This window comes from Chelonoidis abingdonii, chromosome 7 (genome assembly GCF_003597395.2).
Source record: "Chelonoidis abingdonii isolate Lonesome George chromosome 7, CheloAbing_2.0, whole genome shotgun sequence".
NCBI classification, from domain to species: Eukaryota; Metazoa; Chordata; order Testudines; family Testudinidae; genus Chelonoidis; species Chelonoidis abingdonii.
Genome location: NC_133775.1, coordinates 64,112,617 through 64,136,303, shown reverse-complemented (window position 1 = coordinate 64,136,303; position 23,687 = coordinate 64,112,617). Strand labels below are relative to the sequence as shown.

The 23,687-nt window shown below is 41.7% G+C and overlaps 1 protein-coding gene across 8 annotated transcripts in view; it reads left to right on the top strand.

Moving 5' to 3' along the window:
- KIFAP3 (kinesin associated protein 3) overlaps nt 1-23,687 on the top strand; it is a 160,123-nt gene that overhangs the window by 30,916 nt on the left and 105,520 nt on the right. For all 8 annotated transcript variants that reach the window (XM_075067952.1, XM_032806145.2, XM_075067956.1 and 5 more), the window contains 7 exons: nt 3,081-3,136; nt 3,623-3,764; nt 4,494-4,593; nt 5,585-5,709; nt 6,184-6,282; nt 7,935-8,113; nt 10,887-11,049. In XM_075067952.1, the coding sequence (XP_074924053.1) occupies nt 3,081-3,136; nt 3,623-3,764; nt 4,494-4,593; nt 5,585-5,709; nt 6,184-6,282; nt 7,935-8,113; nt 10,887-11,049 (864 nt within the window). The remainder of the gene's footprint in view (nt 1-3,080; nt 3,137-3,622; nt 3,765-4,493; nt 4,594-5,584; nt 5,710-6,183; nt 6,283-7,934; nt 8,114-10,886; nt 11,050-23,687) is intronic.

Sequence of the window (23,687 nt, the reverse complement as noted above, 5' to 3'; positions counted from 1 at the left end):
ATGTAGCAGCTATAGCGGTACTCTGTATTTTGGGGTTTCTAATTCAAATGCTACTTTCTCTGATACTCAGAAACCTGAGGAAAGAAGGGGAGTATGTGTTTTGTGCTGTAGATGGAAGAATTCACAGAATCTTGTGGAGGGAAAAGTTGTCATTTTGATGATCAAAGTACATTTTGAATTTTGATTAGTCAAACTTAATATTGATGTTTCTCTTTCAATTTTTGAGTCTTGATTAAAGTTTTCTGTTCTAAATGGTGAAATGATTACTTCAGATAGTGTTACAAAGATGACGATGGAATTATTTCCGTGAAAATTACAACCTCTTCTCTTTTCTGTTACCACCAGTTAATAGGATAGATGCTTTCTAATGTCTTTATCTGGAACTATGGTTCAATGCCTGTTAAATTGCAGAGTCAACAGGTTCTTTATGGTACCAGCAGTCCTCACTTTGTCTGCTGACAGGGCTGTAGTATTACACTCTAGCTTTATTTAAGCCTCTGTTTAAGACCTGGTTCAGCAGCCTTCAGTGCTGAATCACTTCGAGATTTAATAATGTTAAAAGAATTCTAGTATTTTCAGCTTTGTCTCTTGGTAAGACACACAGAAGGCAAAAATCCTGGAGAAATTTCCACGCAAGTCCTGGATTCAAAGCAGTTAATTGTTAGGGGTTTGCAGGCATATATCTACCAACTCATGTTCTGGAATAGAAGTTATAAAAGTTTCCAATCCCCAACAATCTCCTGTGTGACTGCAAACCCAGATATTTCATTATATAGGCACAAATATAGGTTAGGTTTTCTTAACTCTTTTCTGCTGTGTTCTTTTGTGGCCACTTCTTAGTAGAATGCATAGTTCTTAGTGCAAAAGCAAAAATACTGGGCTAGTGCTAGTTCATAATTGTTTTTTTCTTGCTGTCTAAAGAAGACCTGAAATTACATTATTTTTAAATGGAACCTTTCTGCCTGTTGTATATATTAGAAATGTAGATCTTGTCTACTGGAAAATTCTGTAGGTGGGTGACCAGAGAATTGGTGCTTTATGACATCATGGATTCAAAGGAAGCAAAACCTGATTAATTGAGAGCAGAGCTGATTTTTTGTTCAGACAGTTTAAAACTCTCTTTTTCCTGTTGGTCCTATTACTAGGCATTTGAGCTAAATGCCTCGTAAACAATAGAAATAAAGGTTTCAGAGTAGCAGCCACGTTAGTCTGTATCTGCAAAAAGAACAGGAGTACTTGTGGCACCTTAGAGACCAACAAATAGGAAAAAAAGTTTTTTTTGGATAAATATTCAATATCCCATCTCTTCAACTAAGGCTTGTGAGAATGCCCAGTCCTTTTCTCTGGCTCCTCCAATAGAGAATGGCAGCAAAAAAAGACCAGCCACTTGACATTAGATTTGATATGCTATTATTAAGGCCCTACCAAATTCACGGCCACAAAAAATGCGTCATGGGCCATGAAATCCAGTCTCTTGTGTGCTTTTACCCGTACTATACAGATTTCACAGGGGAGACCAGAGTTTCTCAAATTGGAGGTCTTGACCCAAAAGGGAGTTGCAGGGAGTTGCAGTATTGCCACCTTTACTTGTGCACTGCTGTCAGAGCTGGGGTGAACAGAGAGCAGCAACTGTTGGCCAGGTGCCCAGCTCTGAAGGCAGTGCCTCACCACCAGCAGCACAGAAGTAAGGGTAGCAATACCATACCATGCCATCCTTACTTCTATGCTGCTGCTGGTGGCAGCTCTGCCTTCAGTGGTGCAGAAGTAAGGGTAGCAGTACCACAACTCCCTTCCGTAATAACCTTTGACCCCGCCCATTTCCACAACTCCCTTTTGAGTCAGTATCTTTATAATTACAACACTGTGAAATTTCAGATTTAAATAGCTGAAACCATGAAATTGACCAAAATGACTCATGAATTTGATAGGTCCCTAGCTATGATTTAAAAAACAAACAAACAAACAAAGTAGCAAACTTTTCTTGAAACAAACCAACCTTCTCCCACCCCCCAAACCCTCCACCAAACCTTTCAACCCTTTGTTATAAAGAAGCAGAACAGGCCCACGTCCAATGTTTTACCATTTGTCAGTTACCTTTAATGTTTGTTTGGATGCTTTTTTTGTGTGTAGAATTTTGGACTTGCCCACAGGGACTCCTGCCATACCACAGCATGAGCCAGAACACAGGGTTTAAAAAGTACTCTTCTTGCTCCACAGAAATGTCTTTTTTGGACCAATATGTTACATGCTTGAGAGCTAGTCACTCCATAAAAGGATGCAACATCCTTTATATGCAGGCCTTTATGAGAACGAAGCCATAGCCTCAAGGCCTTCCCCAGAGAAAGTCAGAAAGTAACTATATCTGTATATCACAAACTTTTCTTGTCAGCAACAAAAATCCAGGAATGCTTTACTTTTAAATGTTTTGTCACTTCCATCCTTTACCATCATGCACACTTCACAGGAAATGCTGAATCAAGGCCTACTTTACAAAGTCCTGATTAGACAAGTAGCCTACTGAAAGCAGTTGTTTTCCACCCTTGTGGCATATATACCAACAGAAAGTATGTACGTCACTGTCAGTCTGAGCTAAGCTTTCTAGTGGCCCTCGGCACAGAGGAAAATTGAATCCTGAGGGTATCTATGATTTTGTAATCATGGGATGATACTCTCTTCCAAGGCGCGAATATATATATATATATATATATATATATATATATATAATATAAAGGGGCTTAACTCTGAATTTTCCAGTTCTTATGCAGTTAAAAATGTTAGGCTTCTAAAGATGGATTCATTACAAAAAACACCCTAAACTTTTTTTTTTTTTTAACTTGCAGTACGTTATTCTGAATGTCAAAAAGTCATGGCAAAATTATCTCCTTGGTTACTTCTTGCTCTGGCTACAACGCAAAAACAACGTTTGAGCTTTGTTATATACTTACATTGTAAGCTCTTTGGGGTGGGGATCCTCTTTTTGTTCTATGTTTGGGGCTCCTAGATACTATGATAATACTGAATATGCTATTGTCAACGAATATGCACAACATTAATTAGAACCATGTCTTTTATCACTATAGAAAAGAAAGAGAAATCTAGTAAACTGAAAGACCCACCACCTTTTGAAGGAATGGAGGTAGGAATCTAAGCTAGAATTTAAAGGAAGCTAAATACGAATACCTTTACTCTTACAGAACTGTTTTATATTAAAAGGAAAAAATATAGATGCAAATCAGATGAGTAAAATATTGAAGAATTTTTTAATTGATTTAAAAATATTAAATAATAAAATAAAAGTCCTCTCCATAAGTGGTAAAATTCTTGCACATTTGTCTTTGGGTTATTATACTTAGAGGGTCATATGAGTGAGATTCTGGAACATGGGGCTAGACATGACAAGGCTGCTACTTAGTGTGAGTTGTTTTTGTGATGAAATCTTATGTGTTCTGCCCAGTCAGTGGCAATGGTTCTGTACATAGTGTGTGTTTGTTGTTGTTTACATCTTAAGACTTAGCTACGCACTCTTTTCTGCTTTGCTGCAAAGTAACATAGTTTTTGTTGCATGTTGAGCGGGTTCCTTTTTCTGTGTGTCAGAGCCCAGCTATGTCTTTGATACTTTCAGATTGATGAAGTAGCCAATATCAATGACATGGATGAGTACATTGAGTTACTGTATGAGGATATTCCTGATAAGGTGCGTGGCTCTGCCCTTATCTTACAACTCGCCAGGAACCCTGATAATTTGGAAGAATTGCTGCTCAATGGTAACTTACAAATCCTCTCATAAAGTTATGCTGTTTTTTTCCACCTCTGTGGCGCAATTTCTCTGCTCAGAGAGACTCTCACATCTTTCATTTGGGATGGGATGGGGTTCTCGTATTAGTTTGCTCTTAGAGCAAAATAGGGCCAGCACACCACATTTACTGTTTATATCTCAACAGTGCTGTAGCACCCAAAATGTGCTCGGTGCTGTGTATGTGGAGGGAGGAGGAGAATAGAGAGATAGTTATAGAAGAAGTTATTCCTTGCCCCAAAAAGCATACCCTCTGTAAAGACACCCATTATATAAGCAAGATCCGAGTTAAGGGTTCGTCGTGATGTTAGATTAATGCTCTTTTTCACTTCCTTTTCCCTTGTTCCCTCTCCAGATATCCCTTCTCTCCACTGGCACATCAGCCAAACTGTTTCGCCATTGATGCCCCAGTGTGTCCTCTCCAACTGGCCCACCCCCATGTCATAAAATAGGATTAGTCTGAGAGACTGATGCAAAAAACATTAGGCTGTCAAATGGTGGTCATGTTAATGAAAGTATCTGAAGGCTGAGGTCACTAGTGGCAGAGGCCTCCATGGCCTCACCTGCTCCTTGTGCTAATTGTCAGATCCTGCTGCCTGAAAGAAAGCAGTGAAAGGTGTGTTTAATCTGTTTAGCTCAAACAGGTCAGAGGGAAAGAGGCACTACAGCCATTCATCTAAATCTTGTTTGTTTTTTTAAGAAACTGCCCTGGGTGCATTAGCCAGAGTGCTGAGAGAAGACTGGAAACAAAGTGTGGAACTTGCTACTAATATTATTTATATTTTCTTTTGCTTTTCAAGGTAAGTGCAAGAGGAGCTTGCTCTATCAGTTGCCTTGAGTTTTTAGTTATTTTCTGTGCTAGTATAGTTTGGAATTGCATCTCAAAGCACTTTTACTGAGAAATAGCACTACGTATGGGGAAACTGAGGCATAGAAAGTAAACCCACTGGGACATGAGCCTCAGCAGAGCCAGGATCACAGAACCCATGGTTTTTGAGTTCCAGCCCTGTCCCCTATCCCACTGGACTCTTTGGTGTCTTCCTTATCTCCCACATAACTCCCCCATCAATGAAAACAGTATTCAAAACTCAAGTATTCAATTGAAATGTGAAATGTCCAATTGTTAGTAATGTTACAGCTTCATTACATCTAGAATATTGGTGAAAAAGAAGTTATCACATAGGTGGATTGTTACCTTCCCGCCCCTCCACCCCCGCCTCTTTTTTTTTTTTTTTTTCTGAGGGTGTCCTGGCTGAACGATTTTATAACATACAGTCTAGAGCTGGCTGGAAAATGGAATTTTCATTCCAAGAGAAATTCTCACTTATCAGATTGTGTGTGTATGTGTGTGTGTGTTCGTTCCAGATCTGAACAAAAAAAATGAAAATTTCCTGTGGATGAAAATTTCAAAAATTTTTGGTTCACTTCCACCAAATCATTTAGTTTAGATAGTATCATTTTGTTTTGACTTAGACATTTTGTTTTTTAGACATATTAAAATATGAACTATTAAAATTAAACAAAATAAATTGAAATGACAAAGTCAAAAAATGTTTTTTCTGTATCAAAATGAAATAAGTTGAATTGTTCCTATCAAAAGTTTCATCAGGATTGACACGTTCTCACAAAATGCTTCTAATTTGACAAAACGGCATTTTCCGATATAAAACTGTTTCACTGAATTTTTTTCGGCTAGCTCTGATGAAAACCGGTCAGATTGTGCAATTCTATAAGATCTTACTACCCCAGTTTTGAATTTCTCTCATACACTGCATATCTTTTTTTTAACAGTTTTTCTCAGTTTCATGGACTAATCACACACTACAAAATTGGAGCTCTGTGTATGAACATCATAGATCATGAGCTGAAGAGGCATGAGCTCTGGCAGGAGGAACTCACCAAGAAGAAGAAAGCTGATATCCTCTCTCTGTGCCTGGGCAACTTTTAGCTTTTCTGATTCCTAGTAGTTGAAACGAACTATATGTGCAGTAACTCAATACAGAAGATGAGTAAGAGAGCACAAAATCTCGTTGCAGGACTAGAACAGATGAAAACCAAAAGTGAAAAATTTGGGCTGGAGAAGGGATTGTTTTTTGTTTTTGAAAATGATTTTAACCAAAGTATTTTAATTTACCAGGAGTATGGCTTATATGGGACATTTTTACTACTAGCAGAATCCTTAACACCATTAATTCCTAAGCCTATTCATAGTGTGGACCACATTTTAATAGATACTTTGTCCCACGGGCATCTTCTTATTCATTATTGCACAGACCATGTAGTCTTGGCTCGTGATCAAATAATATCTGTGACTGATATATGTCCCCACTCTGTAATTTCCCTGTGTCTTTTGCTCTATTATTATACAGTCCTTAACTCCAGTTATTTACTTGATGAAGATCCTGAGAATCAAACCCTGAAAAAGGATTATGAGAAAACCTATAAAAAGTACCAGGGGCTGGTTGTCAAGCAGGAACAGCTGCTGCGAGGTATGAACTCCTAAAACAAAGCAACAGGCAAGGAGATCCTTGTCACAGCATGAAGGGCCAGGACTTGCTGAGAACTTTTAACTAGTGTGGAGGATGTTTACTAACATGTTAGAAAAATAAAAATAGTCTTCATCTGCATACTTCGGCAGTGTTTTAAACATTATTTAAGTAATCGGGCAATCTCAAAGAGAGAACTTTGGTATGTGTTTGCCAGAACACTGCATACTACTGGTAACATTGCTGCTGCCATTGAATAGTGCTGGAGTCTTGCAAGGAGCAGATCATCAGCTGGTTCAAACTATTATAGCTCCACTGAAATCCACAAAGATGCCTATTTGTACAATCTGCAGATCTAGTACTTGAATATGTATATAGAGCAAATTGTATTTCTTTTCCATGCTACCTGTTCCTTTTGAGTTATCTCTTCAGAACACGCTAGATGGTTCCTAGCCCAGTTCTACCACTACAAGGAGTATCAATGGGCCCCTTTGTTGGTATTCTCAGTACGGAAGCCCACCATCAAATGAACCAGGGAGACTGACAAGCTTCTCACCTGTATGCATAATTCATTTATTAGGGATTGAGGATCACTGGCAGGGAGCATTGTGAAGGTGCCTGCATTGCTGCTGTGCTATGTCTGTTCTGTGCATGGAATAATGTTTTTTCCAAGATACTCAGTCTAGTGCTTTACACCTGCACTAAGTTCACTTGTAAAAGGTGAAGTAATGATTTTTTAAAATGAGGTCTCTGTAATAATCTTACATTTTCATCATTTTAAAAATGAAGCTCTGTAGCGATCAGGGAAGAACTATGCTTACAGTACTCTAATCAGGCAGTGTGAGTGCTGATGCAGTGTGTGTCCATGTAGCAGCCAAAAAACATGTTGAGGTCTGGCAGGCAGATGCAGATCTGCAAAAGAATTGGGAGAAAGATAAATGAAGAAAACACTGTCAAATTTTAAAAAATTCACATATTTCCAGAAACTTCTTAGCTTTTATAAGCAACATAGATAATTATTAAAACTGGAATAACTGCAAAAATGTAGGGCCTGATTCTCCACTGCTTTACACCTTGTGTAGTCATTTACACCTGTCTAAAGTGATCAGAATGGTAACACTCTACTCCTACTGTGCTTATGTGTAAGGGTCCACACAAGGTTCAAAGCAGTGGAGAATTAGGCCCCAATTTTTATTTTCAGCATTAATGCTGTTCTTTGTTTCATCTTATTTTTCTTATCTTGGACAATAAAAATAGCATAACCAACTAGTATTCAACAGTTTCTAGTTAATTTAACTTCAAATGCATTTCGCATTCTGCTGAAATTTTTGGACTGCAGTCACTGCAGGGGAATGTTTTATTTTTTGTGAATAGTTTCCCTGGAATTAGAAAAAAGAAAAAGGTTGCTGATGGTCATAAGTTTTATAAAACTATATTTTCAAAACTATATAAAATAATAAATGGATTCTAATTTTAATTTTCTTTTTTAAATGAGAATCAAAAGCATTCAACTTTGGCCTTGCTTAAAATTAGTGGGGTACAGTCAGTGCTGAACACTTTTGAAAATCCCACCCTAAACTTTGTAAACAATGTAGATGTAGATTGACATAGTCTCAGTATCTTTGACCTATTGGTATGATTGGTTTTGATGTTAGTTGCTCTTTATCTGCTGCTGAACCTCGCTGAGGACACACGCACAGAGCTGAAGATGAGGAACAAGAACATTGTCCACATGCTAGTGAAAGCACTGGATCGAGAGAACTTTGAGCTGCTTATTCTGGTGGTGTCTTTCCTGAAGAAACTTAGCATTTTTATGGAGAACAAAAATGACATGGTAGGTCTTGTAGCAATCTACAGAAATGCTATGGCAGTTGTTCATTGGGTCAGAGAGGGTTAGGGATTCCAATGAAAGTGAAATAAACCTCTTGCATCCCACCCCCTTTTAAAATAATTGTAGCCCTGATTTTAGTGCTATGAAGGGATTACAGTAAATGTAATGCAAGCCCCAGGAGAGACCGCTATAGAAAACTACATATAGAATCATGTAGGGAGCAAACCTCACCATAGCAAAATTACATGTAAATATGATGGCGAAGAGAGGAATTGCAAAGATAGATATAAGCATCCAAAAGTCTGGGTATTTATCCAAACGTCTGGAGGTCCCCAAAACCAGCCTGCAACCAGACCCTCTTTTTAACATTCATCTCTAACTCTTGTTGTCTCAGGGAGGGAGATCTGATTACACTTTAGCAGACTGCTAGACTGGGCTATTGCCTTCCCAAGCGAGCAGGATCTTCCATACTGTAGTAGAATGCAACCCAGAAGTGCTTCATGTTGCTACTGCTGGCTCCTAATGCAGGGACTTTCTCTATAAGCCTGGTTGAGTGGGTGGTAAGATATTTGATGTCCTTGGGAAAATGGGACACTAGGATTTTTCTGTTTTGGCTCTGAGAGCCGATAAATGCAGCCACTCCCTCATTCGCTGAATCCATTTGTGGCTTTGGCAAGTCTCTTTACCAGTTTACATCAGTTCACCAATCTGTTGAATGGGGATAATGATCCTTACCTACCTACCAACCTCAAAGGGAAATCATGACACTTAATGATAGCTTCTAATGCATTTTGGAATCTGAGTTGAAAAGGTGTATATATAAATGCAGTAAAAAAATGAGTTGAAAATTGTAGACAGTTGGATCTTAGTGACTGTCGTGCTCTTGTGTATTTACATACAAATAGGAACGGGTATTTCCCTTATTCGTAAGACCCTGAAGAATGTATTTCTGGGGAATTTATTATGTTTCTTAGGTGAAGTCATATGCTCTTGAGATCAATCTATAATCATGCACTGCCCTGAAGCACCTTACTAGTCTAATAAGGATTAGCTATCCCACCAGTTGATTGGCTGGCATACTTTCCACATTCCATTTGATTGTGTGGAGACAAACAAAACAAAATTAATGTTTATTTTATTGTGAACTTTTTGGACAGCCTTGAACATTTTTCAAATAGACCATACAGCTTATCTTGGCCATCTTCACATGCATTTTTTTCATAATACAAATAATACTTTTGGGGAAAAAAATACTTTTCCCATACAGTGAGGAAGCTACTGATGAGGGAGATAGGATTCTGAAAGTTGTAGGTTTTCTCTCATTTTAGTTGTGTCTAAATAACCCTTAAAGACAAAGTAAGCCAACTTTAGCTGTTTCAGGTTTTATCCTGTTTTACTTAATTGGGCAAAACTACTAATATTGTGATCATTTAAACTATCTAGGTGTTTGTATCATGTCTGTCATCTTGGCATCTGAGTGCCATCATTGCTAATTATGTTCAAAGCAATGAGGCGGAAATTGTTATTGGTTGATTTAGACTCAGAAATCTAGTGTAATGTAAATAATTTGGATAATATAGGACGTTTATGAAGATCACCAGCATGATGCTAACAGTTTTCTTGCTGCTTTGAGTTCATTCTCTGCATATTTCTGACTGAAAGGTGGGCTACAGACACAATCCTAATGCATATGTTAAAAGCGTAAAGGGTTCAAACTAACTTACGTACTCTTATGGCCAGTAACAGCAGACAGATGTAGCTTGGAAGATGGTGAGAAAAACTTTCTGAAGACTTGTCAGTCAATGATCAGATGTCTTTTCTTGGGCTGGTAAGGAAAACATATCGGAAAATGATACCGCTGCTCAGTCCTTAGATTGTCAGGGGTCGGCAACCTTTCAGAAGTGGTGTGCTGAGTCTTCATTTATTCACTCTAATTTAAGGTTTCGCGTGCCAGTAATACGTTTTAATGTTTCTAGAAGGTCTCTTTCTATAAGTCTATAATATAGAACTAAACTATTGTTGTTTGTAAAGTAAATAAGGTTTCTAAAATGTTTAAGAAACTTCATTTAAAATTAAATTAAAATGCAGAGCACCCTGGACTGGTGGTCAGGACCCTGGCAGTGTGAGTGCCACTGAAAATCAGTTCACGTGCCGCAGGTTGCCTACCCCTGGATTATGTCCGGTAATCTTAGTGATGCACCTATCAAGATCACTTCAATGCTTCTGTTAAATTTAAAATAGAAGGCAACATGACATTACGAGAGTACATACCAAATCCTGCCTAGGAACTCACTCAAACATGCAAGGAAAGGGCTCATACTCCTTGTGTAGCAATTTTCTCTCTATCTCTCTCTCTCTCAGTTGAGTATCTATCTGACTTTCTAATGGAGATCACTCCAAGGTTATCTGTGTTTGATTTAGACCCCTGATCCTGCAAGTCGCTCTGCAAGTGGATCCCTGCGTCAACCCCATTGAGGTCTCTTCCGTCCCTCCCTCCCCCGCCTTCATCTGATACTCCAAAGATGGCTGAGTCCATTAGTTTATTCTTCCTTCTTTAAAAAAAATAATTAGCCAGAGACCAGTCCTAGAAAATTTTTAGCCACAAAGCCAAACTTTTGGAAGGTGAAGCCACTTTGAATCAAGATGCTGTGGTAACTTCTAAGTATCGTCTTTGCTTTTGCTTTCATTTATCAGTATAATTTTAAAAATAGTTGCTAACAAAAGCAAAGGTTTGGGTAGGTTGTGGGCTTAGTGACTTCTCATGCTTCTCATACAGGTTGAAATGGATATTGTGGAAAAACTGGTGAAAATGGTACCATGTGAGCATGAAGACCTGCTGAATATCACCCTTCGACTTCTACTGAACCTCTCCTTTGACACGGGCCTGAGAAACAAGATGGTCCAAGTTGGGCTGCTTCCCAAACTCACTGCACTTCTAGGTATGTTTTCTTTTGTCCTTGTGCAGCCCTTCCAGCAGTGTTAGCATCATTGTTATTATTGAGCTCTTGTCAGCCCCTTCCTATGGAAGGATGAGGTATCAACTTCTCTCAGAAAAACAATTGTTAATCTCTTGATCAAGAAATCATCTGTTGCCACTGGCAATCCAGTTATTGTCTTGTCTCAGATCGTCTTTTTGGATGAAGATTATCAAGAAGATTGTAGGAAGTTACACACATGTGAGTCCTAGTGTCTTTTTGACCCTAGTTAATTTGGTTGTATGCCTGGGTGTGGTATGGAGACTGCACTGTTAGGGTGGGATTGCTGACCACCTCATGAGGAACAAAGATTCTAGTGTTCATACTAATCCTGTTAGAGCAGTGGTTCCCAAACTGTGATGTGGGCTGGAGGAACATTCAGGGAGTGCAGTGGGGCCCAGGCTAGCCCCCCGGAGGGGCAGGGAGGGAGCATTGCTCAGCCCTGCTCTGCCCCCAGCTGCAGCCTTGGGCTCCAGCCATTGCCCGGCGCCAGCTGCAGCCCCAACTCCCAGCCGCAGCCCTGCCCCACGCCCCGGCGCCTGATCGCGGTTCCCAGCGGGGCTGCAGACAGGTTCCATTACAGGTAAAGGGGGACATGCCAAATTAAGTTTGGGGACCACTGTGGTAGAGCTATCAGCCATTTTCTGGTACTGTTGACTTGAGCTAGTGCAGCTGACTTGCTTGTGGATCTTAGCAGGGTGGACTGAGTTGTTCTTGAGTGTTCCTTTCTTTTTTTTTTTTTTTCTGAGTGATACCACAAGATAGTACTGGCCATGTCTTCTCTATTCTGAGGGCTGTCTCACGCAGTGTTCCACAAGGTTCAGTCCAGGGGGAGTTAAGAATGTCAGGATTGTAGTGTCTGAGGACATCCAGCTCTGTGTGTCAGTTTCTTATGGTGGAGTAGTTTAGATAGCTTTCCTGGTGTCTTAACATAGGGATGTGATCAGAGCTAGCTGCCTGAGAATCAACTGAGATAACACTGGCAATGCTGTATTATGGAGGAAATGGCCAGTTATATCAGAGCCTTTGGTGGATGGCTATGGCCACCATTTGTTGCTAAGGCTTGTAACCTGGGAGTCTTGTTGGATTCCGGATAGCAGTGGTTGCCAAGAATGTGTTTTCTTGTCAGTAGCAAATAAGGCTATGCCCATTTCTTTTAGATGTGAATTTTCCTGCAGTTATGTCACTTGTAGGTTGAATTACCCCAGTACACACTATATGGAATTACACCTTAACACCACTTGGAAATTGCAACTAAGAACAGAACGTGTTTGCCCACTTACTAAATGATATTTGCCACAGGGAGCACTTTGATACCAGTTGATTTCCAGGTGATGTTTAAGGTAAAATTCCTGCTTGATGGAGTTTGGGTCCTGGCTGCTTGATAATGTTTCTCCATACAGACGAAAGATTCTCAGGGTATATAAGCCGAAGAGGAATTGAAGGGCGGGAATGTATGACAAACACTTTCTTCAGAGTGGAATAAATGGAAAAATAAAAGGGTACATGGAGTAGCAATTGAGCCTCAGGCTGGGCTGAAGGGGATGACAGTGGTTAATAGAATTGTGTAAATGTAGGGCTGGAAGGCACCTCAAAGTTATCAAGTCCAGCCCCTGTGCTGAGGCAGAACCAAGCAAACCTAGACCATCCCTGATAAGTCTTTGTCCAAACTGTTCTTAGAAACCTCCAGTGATGGGGATTTTAGAATCTCTCTTGGAAGCCTGTTCCATTGCTTAACTATCCTTATAGTTAGAAGGTTTTTCCTCCTATCTAATGTAAACCTCCCTTGTTGCAGATTTCGCCCATTACTGCTTGTCCATGGAGAACAGCTGATCAGTCCTCTTTATAGCAGGCCTTAGCATGTTCAAGGACTGTTATCAGGTCCCCCCTCTCCTCTCCCCTCCCCCCGTTCGTCTTTTGTCAAGAGTAAATATGCCCATTTTTTTAACCTTTTTCGCATAGGTCAGATTTTCTAAACCATGTAATATTTTTATTGCTCTCCTCTGGACTGTCTCCCATTTGTCCACATCTTTCATAAAGTATGCGCCCAGAATTGGACACAGTACTCCAGTGGAGGACTCACCAGTACTGAGTAAAGTGGGACAGTTACTTCCCATGTCTTACATATGCCACTCTTGTTAATACACTCCAAAATGATGATAGTCTGGTTGCAGCTGCATGACATTGTTGACTCATGCTCAGTTTGTGATCCACTATGACCCTTAAATCCTTTTGAGCAGTATGACCACCTAGCCACTTATTTCCCATTTTGTAATAGTGGATTTAAGTTTTTCCTTCCTAAGTGAAGTGCTTGTCTTTACTGAATTTCATCTGGTTTAATTTAGGCCAATTCTCCAGTTTGTCAAGGTCATTTTGAATTCTAATCTTCTCCTCCAACAGACTTGCAACTCTCCCAGCTTTGTGTCAAATACAAATTTTATAAGCATACTTTCCAATTCATTATTCAAGTCATTGATGAAAATGAGTACTACTGGACCCCTTTGAGACCCCAATAGATACACGCTGCCAGCTTGATAGTGAGCCAATGATAACTGGTCTTTGAGTACAGTCTTTCAACCAGATGTGCATCCACCTTCTAGTAATTTCATTTAAACCACATTTCCCTGGTTTTCATATGAGACTGTCATGTGGTACTGTGTCAAAAGCCTTACTAAAATTAAGATATATCATGTTTTCTGCTTTCCCCCATCCCCTAGACATCAAGTGTGGAATAATCATGCAGCAATGATAAATTCAAATCTAGGCAAGGCTGGCTTTTCCCCCTTATCCTCAGGATAGTTAGATTGTGTTCCATACATGTGCATTTTTCATATAAGACTTAAAAGCGAAGTTCTGTTATCTATATGTAAATAGTGCTGCCTGTGATTAGAGTTGGATGGGGAATAGTTGCAGGGCCGGCTATGGTCCTATTCCACCAATTCCCCCGAATTGGGCCCCGCTCCTAAGAGGGCCCCGCGCCCAGTGAGAATCCCTTCCCTGGCTAGAGGCGCCTTTCTAATTTTTACTTACCTGGCGGTGCTCTGGGTCTTCAGTGGCGGGTCCTTCGCTTGCTCAGGATCTTCGGCGACACATCGGCAGCGGGTCCTTCAGCACCACCGAAGACCTGGAGCAAGTGAAGGACCCGCTGCCGAAGACTCGGAGCACCGCCCGGTGCATGCAAGCCCCATGTGTTGTTTTTTTTTACATGTTATTTTTATTTTTTTAGTCATCCCTGCCGGGGCCCATCAAAACTGTTCGAATTGGGCCCCGCACTTCCTAAAGCCAGCCCTGAATAGTTGTCCTGGACCATGAAAATTTGAGGTTTCAAAGATTTTCCTGCATACTGGGATGAAACAAGACCTTTCAAAATGTTTTGCAAAAAGAGGGGGACCCCAGTATAGACAATAGCCTGCCTGGTGGTTCAGTTACTCACTTGGGATGTAGGATACCTGGGTTCAAGTCCCTGGTCTGAATCAGGCAGAGCAAGGATTTGAACTTGTCTCTCTCCCACATCTCAGGTGAGTTCTCTAACCACTGGGTTACTGGCTATTCTGGGGTTCTGTGTCTACATGGAAAGTTCATCCTGGACTCGTGAAACCTTCCTGACAAAAGTTTTGTTAAAACTGACCCTTTCCTACAAAAACTTTTGGTTTTGATGAATTGACATTTTCTGACAAAACTGTTCCACTGGAAACTGGCCAACCAGCTCTACCTGTGTTGTGTTTTGCACGTATGGAGGTTTTTCCTGCTGTCATTTCCCAGAATTTCCCCTCCAAACGCTGCTGTGACACATCCTGTGTACCATTTGGCTGCCACCCTCCGCTCCAGAGGCTGCAGCAGTCCAGAGATTCTGTACCTATAATTGAACTTGGCCTTGTGAATTTCTGAGCACCCTGCTTTCAATGGGAGTTTTGCTCTTGCATTACTAGGTCCATAATGCATATAGTGCTTTGGGAAGAAAGGGGCTTCCCAATATATTGTAACTGGAATGTACTGAATCCATACAGCTGCTTTATTGAGACGTCTTCTAAGAAATGCACCTTGAACTGAATGCATGAGTTTTCTGCACCAGTTTACACTAGCACTGGATCTAACGCTATGATCCTTAATCCTAGTTGCAAATAATGTCAGTGATGATTAAAAATAATTTCTTCCAAACTTTTTTGCATACGAACAGTGCTGGGGTGCTGCATTTCACACCATTCCTCTCTGGGTTGTAAAAAAATCTTTGGGTGGGAAGGGGGAGTTCACAGCATTTGGGATCCCTTCTCTTTATGCTGAGTTCCAGATAAAGGGTGGTGGTGTGGGGCAGTTAATGGCATTTAGCGATAACTGGGATGAGGGAGGCTCTGAACAGAAAAGTCATTTTCTTTAGATCCAATGAAGTGCTGGAGGTTCAACTATTGTTATGTCTAGACTGTAGTCCAGGATGTGAATACAGCTCAAGTAGACATACCCAAGCTAGCTTTAAATCAACCAGCCTCGCAAGTAATTAGCCAGGGTCCTGAGTGGACTTGTACAGCCTGTGCTGAAGCACACACTGTTTCTGAACCTGAGCTAGCTTTGAGCTAGCTTTAATCTAGCTAGCTCGGGTATTTCTGCACAAACTGCAATCACAGCCTGTGGTTTCAGTACAGATGAAACTTTAACTTGTAAGCTGGGCAGAGAGTGTGTTCTGTGTTTGAACAGTGCCTAGGTGCTACTGCAATACAAAAAATCTGTCATGATGCACAAGGCATTATTGTGAGATGTCACAACTCCTTAGGATAACCTGATGGAGCTCGAGCCTATGGCCATCACGTATCTACACCTCTACCTCGATATAGCACAACCTGATGTAACACGAATATGGATATAAAGCGGTAAAGCAGTGCTGTGGGGGGGGCGGCGCTGCGCACTCTGGCGGATCAAAGCAAGTTCGATATAACGCAGTAAGATTTTTTTTTTTTGGCTTCCCAGGGCAGTGTTATATTGAGGTAGAGGTGTACTTTTTAATGATTGTATCTGGTGCAGTTTCCGGGGTTCAAAATATTATTCTTTTATATTTGGAAACCATAACCAAAGTACTGTAGCCTACTTTCCCTATACCCTATGCCAGTTCCAGGCTTCAACAAGATTTCCTAGGTGCAGTACCTGTAATAAATACATAACTTTGTACATCACAGCTGAGCGAAACTGGCCAACTGGGCTTCAGTATTAAATAAATTATTTTTAAGTGTCAAATACCCCTCTTATCCTGGTTACTAGGGCATTGAATTCATATTACTCAAGTAAATTCACTTTGGTTTACATTTGCAGTTCATGTTCAAGTGCTAATGCACCTCAGCAGCTGTTGACAAGTTAACCATACAGTTCCAAACACCACAGAGTCAAACTTGTCAGCTCATTAGGCTACTACATTTTAACATTCATGCATATCATGCCTTTAGCAGTGGGTATGAAAGGAGAATATAAATTAAATACAGTAGGCATTTAAGGAGGAAGTTGAGGTTGCAGATCTGTACTGGGCAGGGATTGTGGGCACATGGGGGGACTGGGACTCATGAGGTGGAGAAGTAGCATTTGATGTTGTAGCATGGGAATTCTGAAGGGTCCTTGGCTTTTTCCAGAGCCATTAAGCAGCTTGGGAGCAGGAGTGGAGAGATCTGAGGTTAGGCATGTGCCCAGGCTGGAAGTTGGGGGGATGGACTCTGCTGTGAGAGGCAAGCAGAAAAAGTGAAGGGATTCTACAACTGAGCTAATGGAGGGGACAGAGTGACAAACATTGAAGGAGAAGGATTATTCTTGGTGTTCTCTCTCACCCCAGAGTCTCTTGACTGACGCAAGGGAGATCAGGTACATGGGTGATGGGAGGTTCTTTGCTCTTCTTCGGCCTCCATTTTTGAGTTATTCTCCCAGTTCAGAATAGCTCCTGGTGCTTGCTTCCCCACAGAGCTTTGCCAGTCAGCAGCAATGTGAAACCACACTTGTTGCTTTCAGTGCGGCCTGTGTGTTCTGAAGAAGTGAAAACTGATTGCTCTTCCAGCTTACGGTGTGCTCCTGAGTTTATTGGGTACAGCAGAGTTTAGATATGCTCAGAATTTCAAAGAACTAGCTCCTTTCAGGAAAGTTCAGACTCAAACGAGGCCTACACTGGCCAAGGGGGAGTTGACCTAAGATACACAACTTCAGCTACTCGAATAGCGTAGCTGAAGTCGGTGTATCTTAGGTTGATTTACCTGGCCATGAGGATGGCGGTGAGTCAACCACTGCTGCTCCCCTGTGCTGCGGTGGAGTTCCGGAGTCGAGGGCAGAGCAATCGGGGATCGGTAGATGCGATAAATTGATCACTACCCACTGTGTAGTGGGGCCTGCACACTCAGGTCCAGGTCTCTCACCTCCAGGCCCTGCAGATGCTCCTTTATGGTGTAAATAGTGTGGCGTGGATAGTACTGGTGCACGCCTTCCTGCGCCGCCTCCGAGGGCTCTGATACGACCAGCAGCTCCTTTATCTCCATCCGAGGGCTCTTCTGCGAGACCTCTCTGGACTGCCAGTCTTCTACCAGGACCTTCTCCGGACCTGGAAGCTGTTCTCAGTGACGAGGTCTGTGGCAGCCACTGAAGGAGCAGATCTCCTCGCGAAGCCCCTGCTACACAACCCTCAGCTCCGTATGCAGGTGGCAGAGTCCCCCTTGATGCGCCAGAGTTTGGTCCTGGCAAAAGTTACCAGGGTCAGACACCTCCTGGACTATGACCGGGGAGACTGGCTGGATCCCCTGATGCTTGCTCGGCGCATGGGGCTGTCCAGGCCTCATACTCCCCAGCACGTACTTCAGGAGGTGAGGGCCGCTTTGCTGCCTATTGCTTGGGCCTACCGCGACCGGGCCCTGCGAGAGGGCATGCCCCATGCACCCCCCACCCCAGGCCCTCCGGACCTTTTTCATTAGGCCCCCGCTTCGTGGACCCAACCGGCCTCCCTGCCCCTTCTCTGTGAGCCAGCTGCACAATTTGCAGCTGGTCTGCTTCCAGACTGTGCCAAGGAAACATCTATACATGCTTGTGCTCCACACCCTTCACTTCCTCACCCAGTGGGCCAGCCTATACTCTGCCTTGGTCCCAAGGCCCGCTGAGGATGTCAGTTGGCAACTCCTTCATGAGGCCATGAGCACGGATGTGTATTTGGCGCCGTTTACCCTGTCCCAGACACCTGCCCATTCTGCGGCGCGCGGGAGACCCTCGTGCACGTTTACCCAGAGTGTGCCAGGTTGCAGCCCCTATTCCAGCTCCTCTTGATATCATGTTGCGTTTTTGGTTGCACTTTTCCCCTCATCTTCTTGTCTACACACTCCCTATCCATAGCGCCATGAAGTCACCGGACCTCCTGGTCAGCCTCTTCCTGGCCCTGACTGAAATGGCCATCTATAAAACCAGGGAGAGGAGGTTGGCCGATGGGGTCTCCTGTGACTGTGGGGCCTATTTCCGATCCTCTGTTCACACATACGGGCAGAGTTCCTCTGGGCGGTGGCCACGTCCACTGGCTCCCTTGACGCCTTTGAGGAGCAGTGGGTGCTGCCTGGGGTTCTCTGCTCAGTATCCCCATCAGGTTTCCTTCGTTTGACCCTTTGACCTCACTCCTGTCCGTTATCTCATTAGTTTTCCCCCTGAATCATTTGGTTTTCAGGTCCAGTAGATCCTCCCCTTAGGCTGGGGGGAGGTCCTTTAGCAGTGGGCTCTGCCCGCCCACCTCCTGGATCCCAATAGGAACACTCTCCTGTAGCCATCTGGCCTGACCCTGTCACATGTTATATGTAGTCGCAGGTTTGTCTCTGTCATTAGCACTGCATGTGCTTTTAAAAGTGTTTAGCTGTCGTGAACTTGGAGACAAATACTGCCTCTTTCTCCATGAGAACAGTGGGCAGAAGCAGTGTTCTGTCATTTGTGTGTGGTGGGAAGCTGCTCGTGGGGTGCACTGGGAGCTCCCAGCACTCTGATGTGCTTGGATGCCAAGCCAGTAGTATACCTGGTGTATCCATTACCAGTATATGAACTGGCTATCATTTGTCCTCTGCAGAGCCACAGGCATCATGGAAGCTACTGCAGTAGCAACTATGCAGATGCTTGGAGGGTGGATCTCCTTCTACATGGAGAGCTGTAATAGAGTTACTGTGGCTGAGTGCAGAGAACAGGGTTTGGTCCATAGTATGTAAGTAATGTTCCTTTCCTTAGGCTATAGGATGAGGCCTACATTTTTAAGTGTAATGACTTTGATTGCCCCACTTTTATGGTACTCAACTTGACACCTGAAAGGGACTTGATTTTCAGAGGGCCTGTGGCCAGAACTTTTTGAGAATCAGCTCTCTTTAAATTGTCTCAATTTGGGTACCTCAAATCACTAGTCACTTTTAAAAACCTAGGTTTGACTGTACACAAGTGGTTGGAATAAGCTGAAAAATTGGTGAATTATTGACAGTGTGTTGGAGTCACTGAGTTGCTGTACTTCATAAGCTATCCCTAGCCTCATCTTAGCAACTGGAATTCTTAAGTATTGTGCTAGATGCAATTTAGGTAATACATTTCCTTCAAATTTTGACTTTGCAAGAGAGAATAAGGCACGGTCAGCAGTTATTTTTAAGGTTTGTGTTGTAGAGTTGAAGTCTAAAGATCTCACCAGTGAGTGTACATCTTAAAAGAACTTAAGACCTTCAAGCATGCATCCATCTGATGGGTTGTTTAAGAGGATATTTGTTTGGTGGGTGTACAGTTCCAATGTAATAGTTTCCATGTTTCATGGGTACAATGATCTGATGAAGCCAAATTGGCTATAGGGGGTTTGTCTTGCAACTAGGTAACATAATCCTTTCTTGATCTAGGTTTCATAACATTATTCTAGATATGAAAGCATCCTCTGTGCCCTGGAGACCTTATGTCAACATGCTGTGAGGAACAAGGTCATCTACCTTGCATTAGGAAGGCCTCTTCAGTTCTGTGATAGTTTGAGCTCTTTTGAGTGAGGCAGTCTGGTTTTTCCTTAGTGTTAGAGATGGCCAGAGCTGTTCACATCAGGCTACAACTTTAACCAGCTTTGATCATTCAGAAGTCAAGTATTGCTTCCTTTGCCTGTCATTGCTGGTTTCCTTGACAGATGTTCAGACAGTGTCTTGCTGTTGAAAGCCTTTTTTGAAATCTTTCACTGTGATTTGACATTTTCCCCCCCTTTTTTTAACACATAGGTTTTCATAAGCAAAACAAAGAACAACTAAGAAGTCCAATTTTGTCTTTGATGACCAGTTCATTGTACATTACGCAATGGTGCTGAGTTATATATGGGCTGCTGATTAAAAACTCCAGAAATAGCCTGTTTTCTAATTAACAAAGGGTTGTAGGTTTTTTAACTATTCCATTGCTTTTATGAAGATTTCTTTGAAGAATGTTTAAAGAAGATGTTTTCTTTTTATGAGCTGATTTAGGCTTTTTGTAGTAAACTTATTATGGAGCTTCACACATCTGTTTGAGTAAGAAGCTTCTTATAGGCTACTGCAGTGTTTTTGCAATTTTAATGGGCCTCGTTTATCCTATAAAGAAGCATACATTTTCCTACCTGATCAAGTGAGCAAACAATAGGGGTCAAATGTTGCAAAGACTCTAACAAAAAGCACATGTCCAGCTGTCAGGGTGAGGTAAAGTCATATCAGGATTGCTTGAAGTTATTAATGGCAATAACATGTATGCTTCCTCCTGTTTTCCCAATTAAATTGAGAACCTTTTTTCCTAAGGTGACTCTGCAGCACCTGGTTCTAATACTCGGTGTGTGAACATTGCCTGGGGTATCTCCATTTCTTTATAGTAGATGCTGGCTCAAGCACATTTAAGTTATAGTTCAGCTAAAAAGACCCATTTGTTGGAAAGCAGTAATTATTAAAGGGTTTATTTTGAGTATTTGTTGTTTTTTTTATCATTTGTGGTGAGTATGGCCAAGATATTCAAAAATAAGATCTTAAAGTTAGGCTTCTAAATCCATATTTCGGTGTCTGAATAAATGGCCTGTTTTTCAATAGTACTGAGAACTAGAGCTGGGTGACATTTTGTCAGCCAGTAGTAGTCACGCCAAAAAATGCATTTTTTCAGGGCTCAAATTTGAATTTGATTGAATTCAATGAATAGTTTCATCCAGAAAAAGATTAAAAAAAGAAAAAAGTCAACACTTTGTTGTGACCATTTTGAAATGTCTCGTTTGACTTCTGTGTTTCAAATGGTGTTCCGTTTAGAAATTTGGCCAATTGAAAAAAATAAGAGTGAAAAACAACAACAAAAAAAGGCAAGTTTTTTTGGATTCAGTGACAAAAATTGAAAAGAGAAATGTGGTTTCATTATGAACCAAACTTTGTTTACAGGGGGATTTTTTGGTTCGGCCTCTGAACTGAAAAATCAGTTATTTGCTCAGCTCTACTGAGAACCCACCTTTTTCTGCTGACTTCAGCAGGATATTGGGTTCACAGCACATTTTAAAAACCAGGCTATGTATTTAGACACCAAAATATAGATTAAGGAGCCTAACTTTAATCATTAATTTTTTAAAATCTTGCCTATGATTTTATTATATGTAAAGCTATCAAAGTGTAGAGGCTTCAGTATCAAAATCATGATTAACATTGCATTATGCAAGGTAATTGAGGCTGGGATCAACTCCTTTGACTTTATAATAAAATATTTGTTCATCAAACTCATACTGCTTGCTGATAGTGAACGGAAAGAATTGCCAAGAAAGTGTGAATGAAATTCATTGCACGTTGTGGGTTTTTGTTCTTCCTTCATTGAAAACTATTAGTGACTGATACTTTTTTATTCTTTTAATTTAACGTGGTCAAAAGTTAGAAACCACGGCCATATCTATACTACTGGCTTAATCAGCACCAGCAGTGTCGATATAGCAGGTTTGGTGAAGAGACACTAAGTCGATGGCAGAGCGGTCTCCCACTGATATCTGTACTTCACCTCTCCGAGAGGCACGATGGGAGAGTATCTTCCGTCAACATAGCACAGTGTAGACACTGCTGTAAGTTGATCTAAGTTACATCGTCTCCAGTTATGTAAGTTATGCAACTGAACTAGTGTAACTTAGATTGACTTACAGCGTTAGTGTAGACCAGTCCCAGGTATTTTTCAAATCTGTAGTTACCAGTCTCTAGTGTTGAAGTTACAAAACTGTATCAATGCACAATTTCATTTAACTATTTCTATGTATGTCACAGAAGTGGACAGATTAAAAATTGTTCATCAGTGAATGATGAATAAAGTTTGCTACATGAAATGCTTTTGACGACAAAACTGGGGTGTCTAAAATGTCACAGGAGAGAAGCAATAAATCTCCTGGGGGAGTTCAGGACCTTTGCAAGGGAGTAAAGTTTTTGCTGCTGCTCCTTCTAAGCTTTGAGAATATGTCTAAACTGCAGTTTAAAAACCCACAGCTGGGCTATGCCAGCTGACTTGGGCTTGTGGGGCTCGGGCCAAGGGACTCTCTTAACTGCGGTGTAGATGTTCTGGCATGGGCTGGAGCTCAGGCTCTAGGGCCCTGAGAGGTAGGAACTTGTGTTGCCAGAGCATCTACACTGTAATTAAACAGACACCTGCTGCTGGCCCATGCCAGATGACTTGGGCTTTTGGAGCTAATTACAGTATAGACATACCCTCAGAGGCTCACAGGAGGCAGATCTGTGCAGCCACAAACTCTGTAAGCTTGGCATGAGAAGTGCAGTCTCCTAAGGGACAGAGTAGTGATGCTGTTCTGAAGGTGAAGCTTTGGTACTCATACCTTAGGAGAGTACTCTTCTCAAGCAGACCTTAAGAGGCTTCTGGATGCAGAGATGGCCTCCTGGGAACCTCAGAAAGGAGCATCTGGAAGAGTTTCCCAGGAGAGATGAGCCTGGGAATCCTGAGCTGGAAAAAAGCTGTGCGGTGTGGCTTTCAGCCATAAGAACTTTAAAAGGCACTTTGGGGAAAGGAGAATTTGACAGCTATATCACCAAGCATTTGAACGCTGCAGGAGGGGGAAGTCTGCTGCCTCTCCTCTAGAGTTCCACGTGCTCCATGCTCCTGTGAAGAAGAGCAGTTGCAGTGTCCTCCTTCCTCACAGCAGCACAGGTATACTTTATCTCTTTACACTTGGCTTAGCTTTTTATCAGAGTGTTTTAAAAGATTTGGGCTGATACAAGGAGAAATCATTCCAATATTTGAAATATTTTGGAGTAAAAGCTGATACAAGAGTAGAAGTTAAATATCCATTGAATCTGTTAATTCCATAAAACAGAAGCTAAAGAATTGTAGTTTTACAGTAAAATAATTTCTGTATTTCCCAGATCAGGCCCTGATCCTGCAAATATGCACATGGACTCATAGACTCATAGGTCAGAAGGGACCAATATGATCATCTAGTCTGACCTCCTGCACAAGGCAGGCCACAGAACCCTACCCATCCACTTTTATAACAACCCCTAACCCATGACTGAGTTATTGAAATCCTCAAAACTGTGGTTTGAAGACCTCAAGCTGCAGAGAATCCACCAGCAAGCGACCCATGCCCCACGCTGCAGAGGAAGGCGAAAAACCTCCAGGGCCCCTGCCAATCC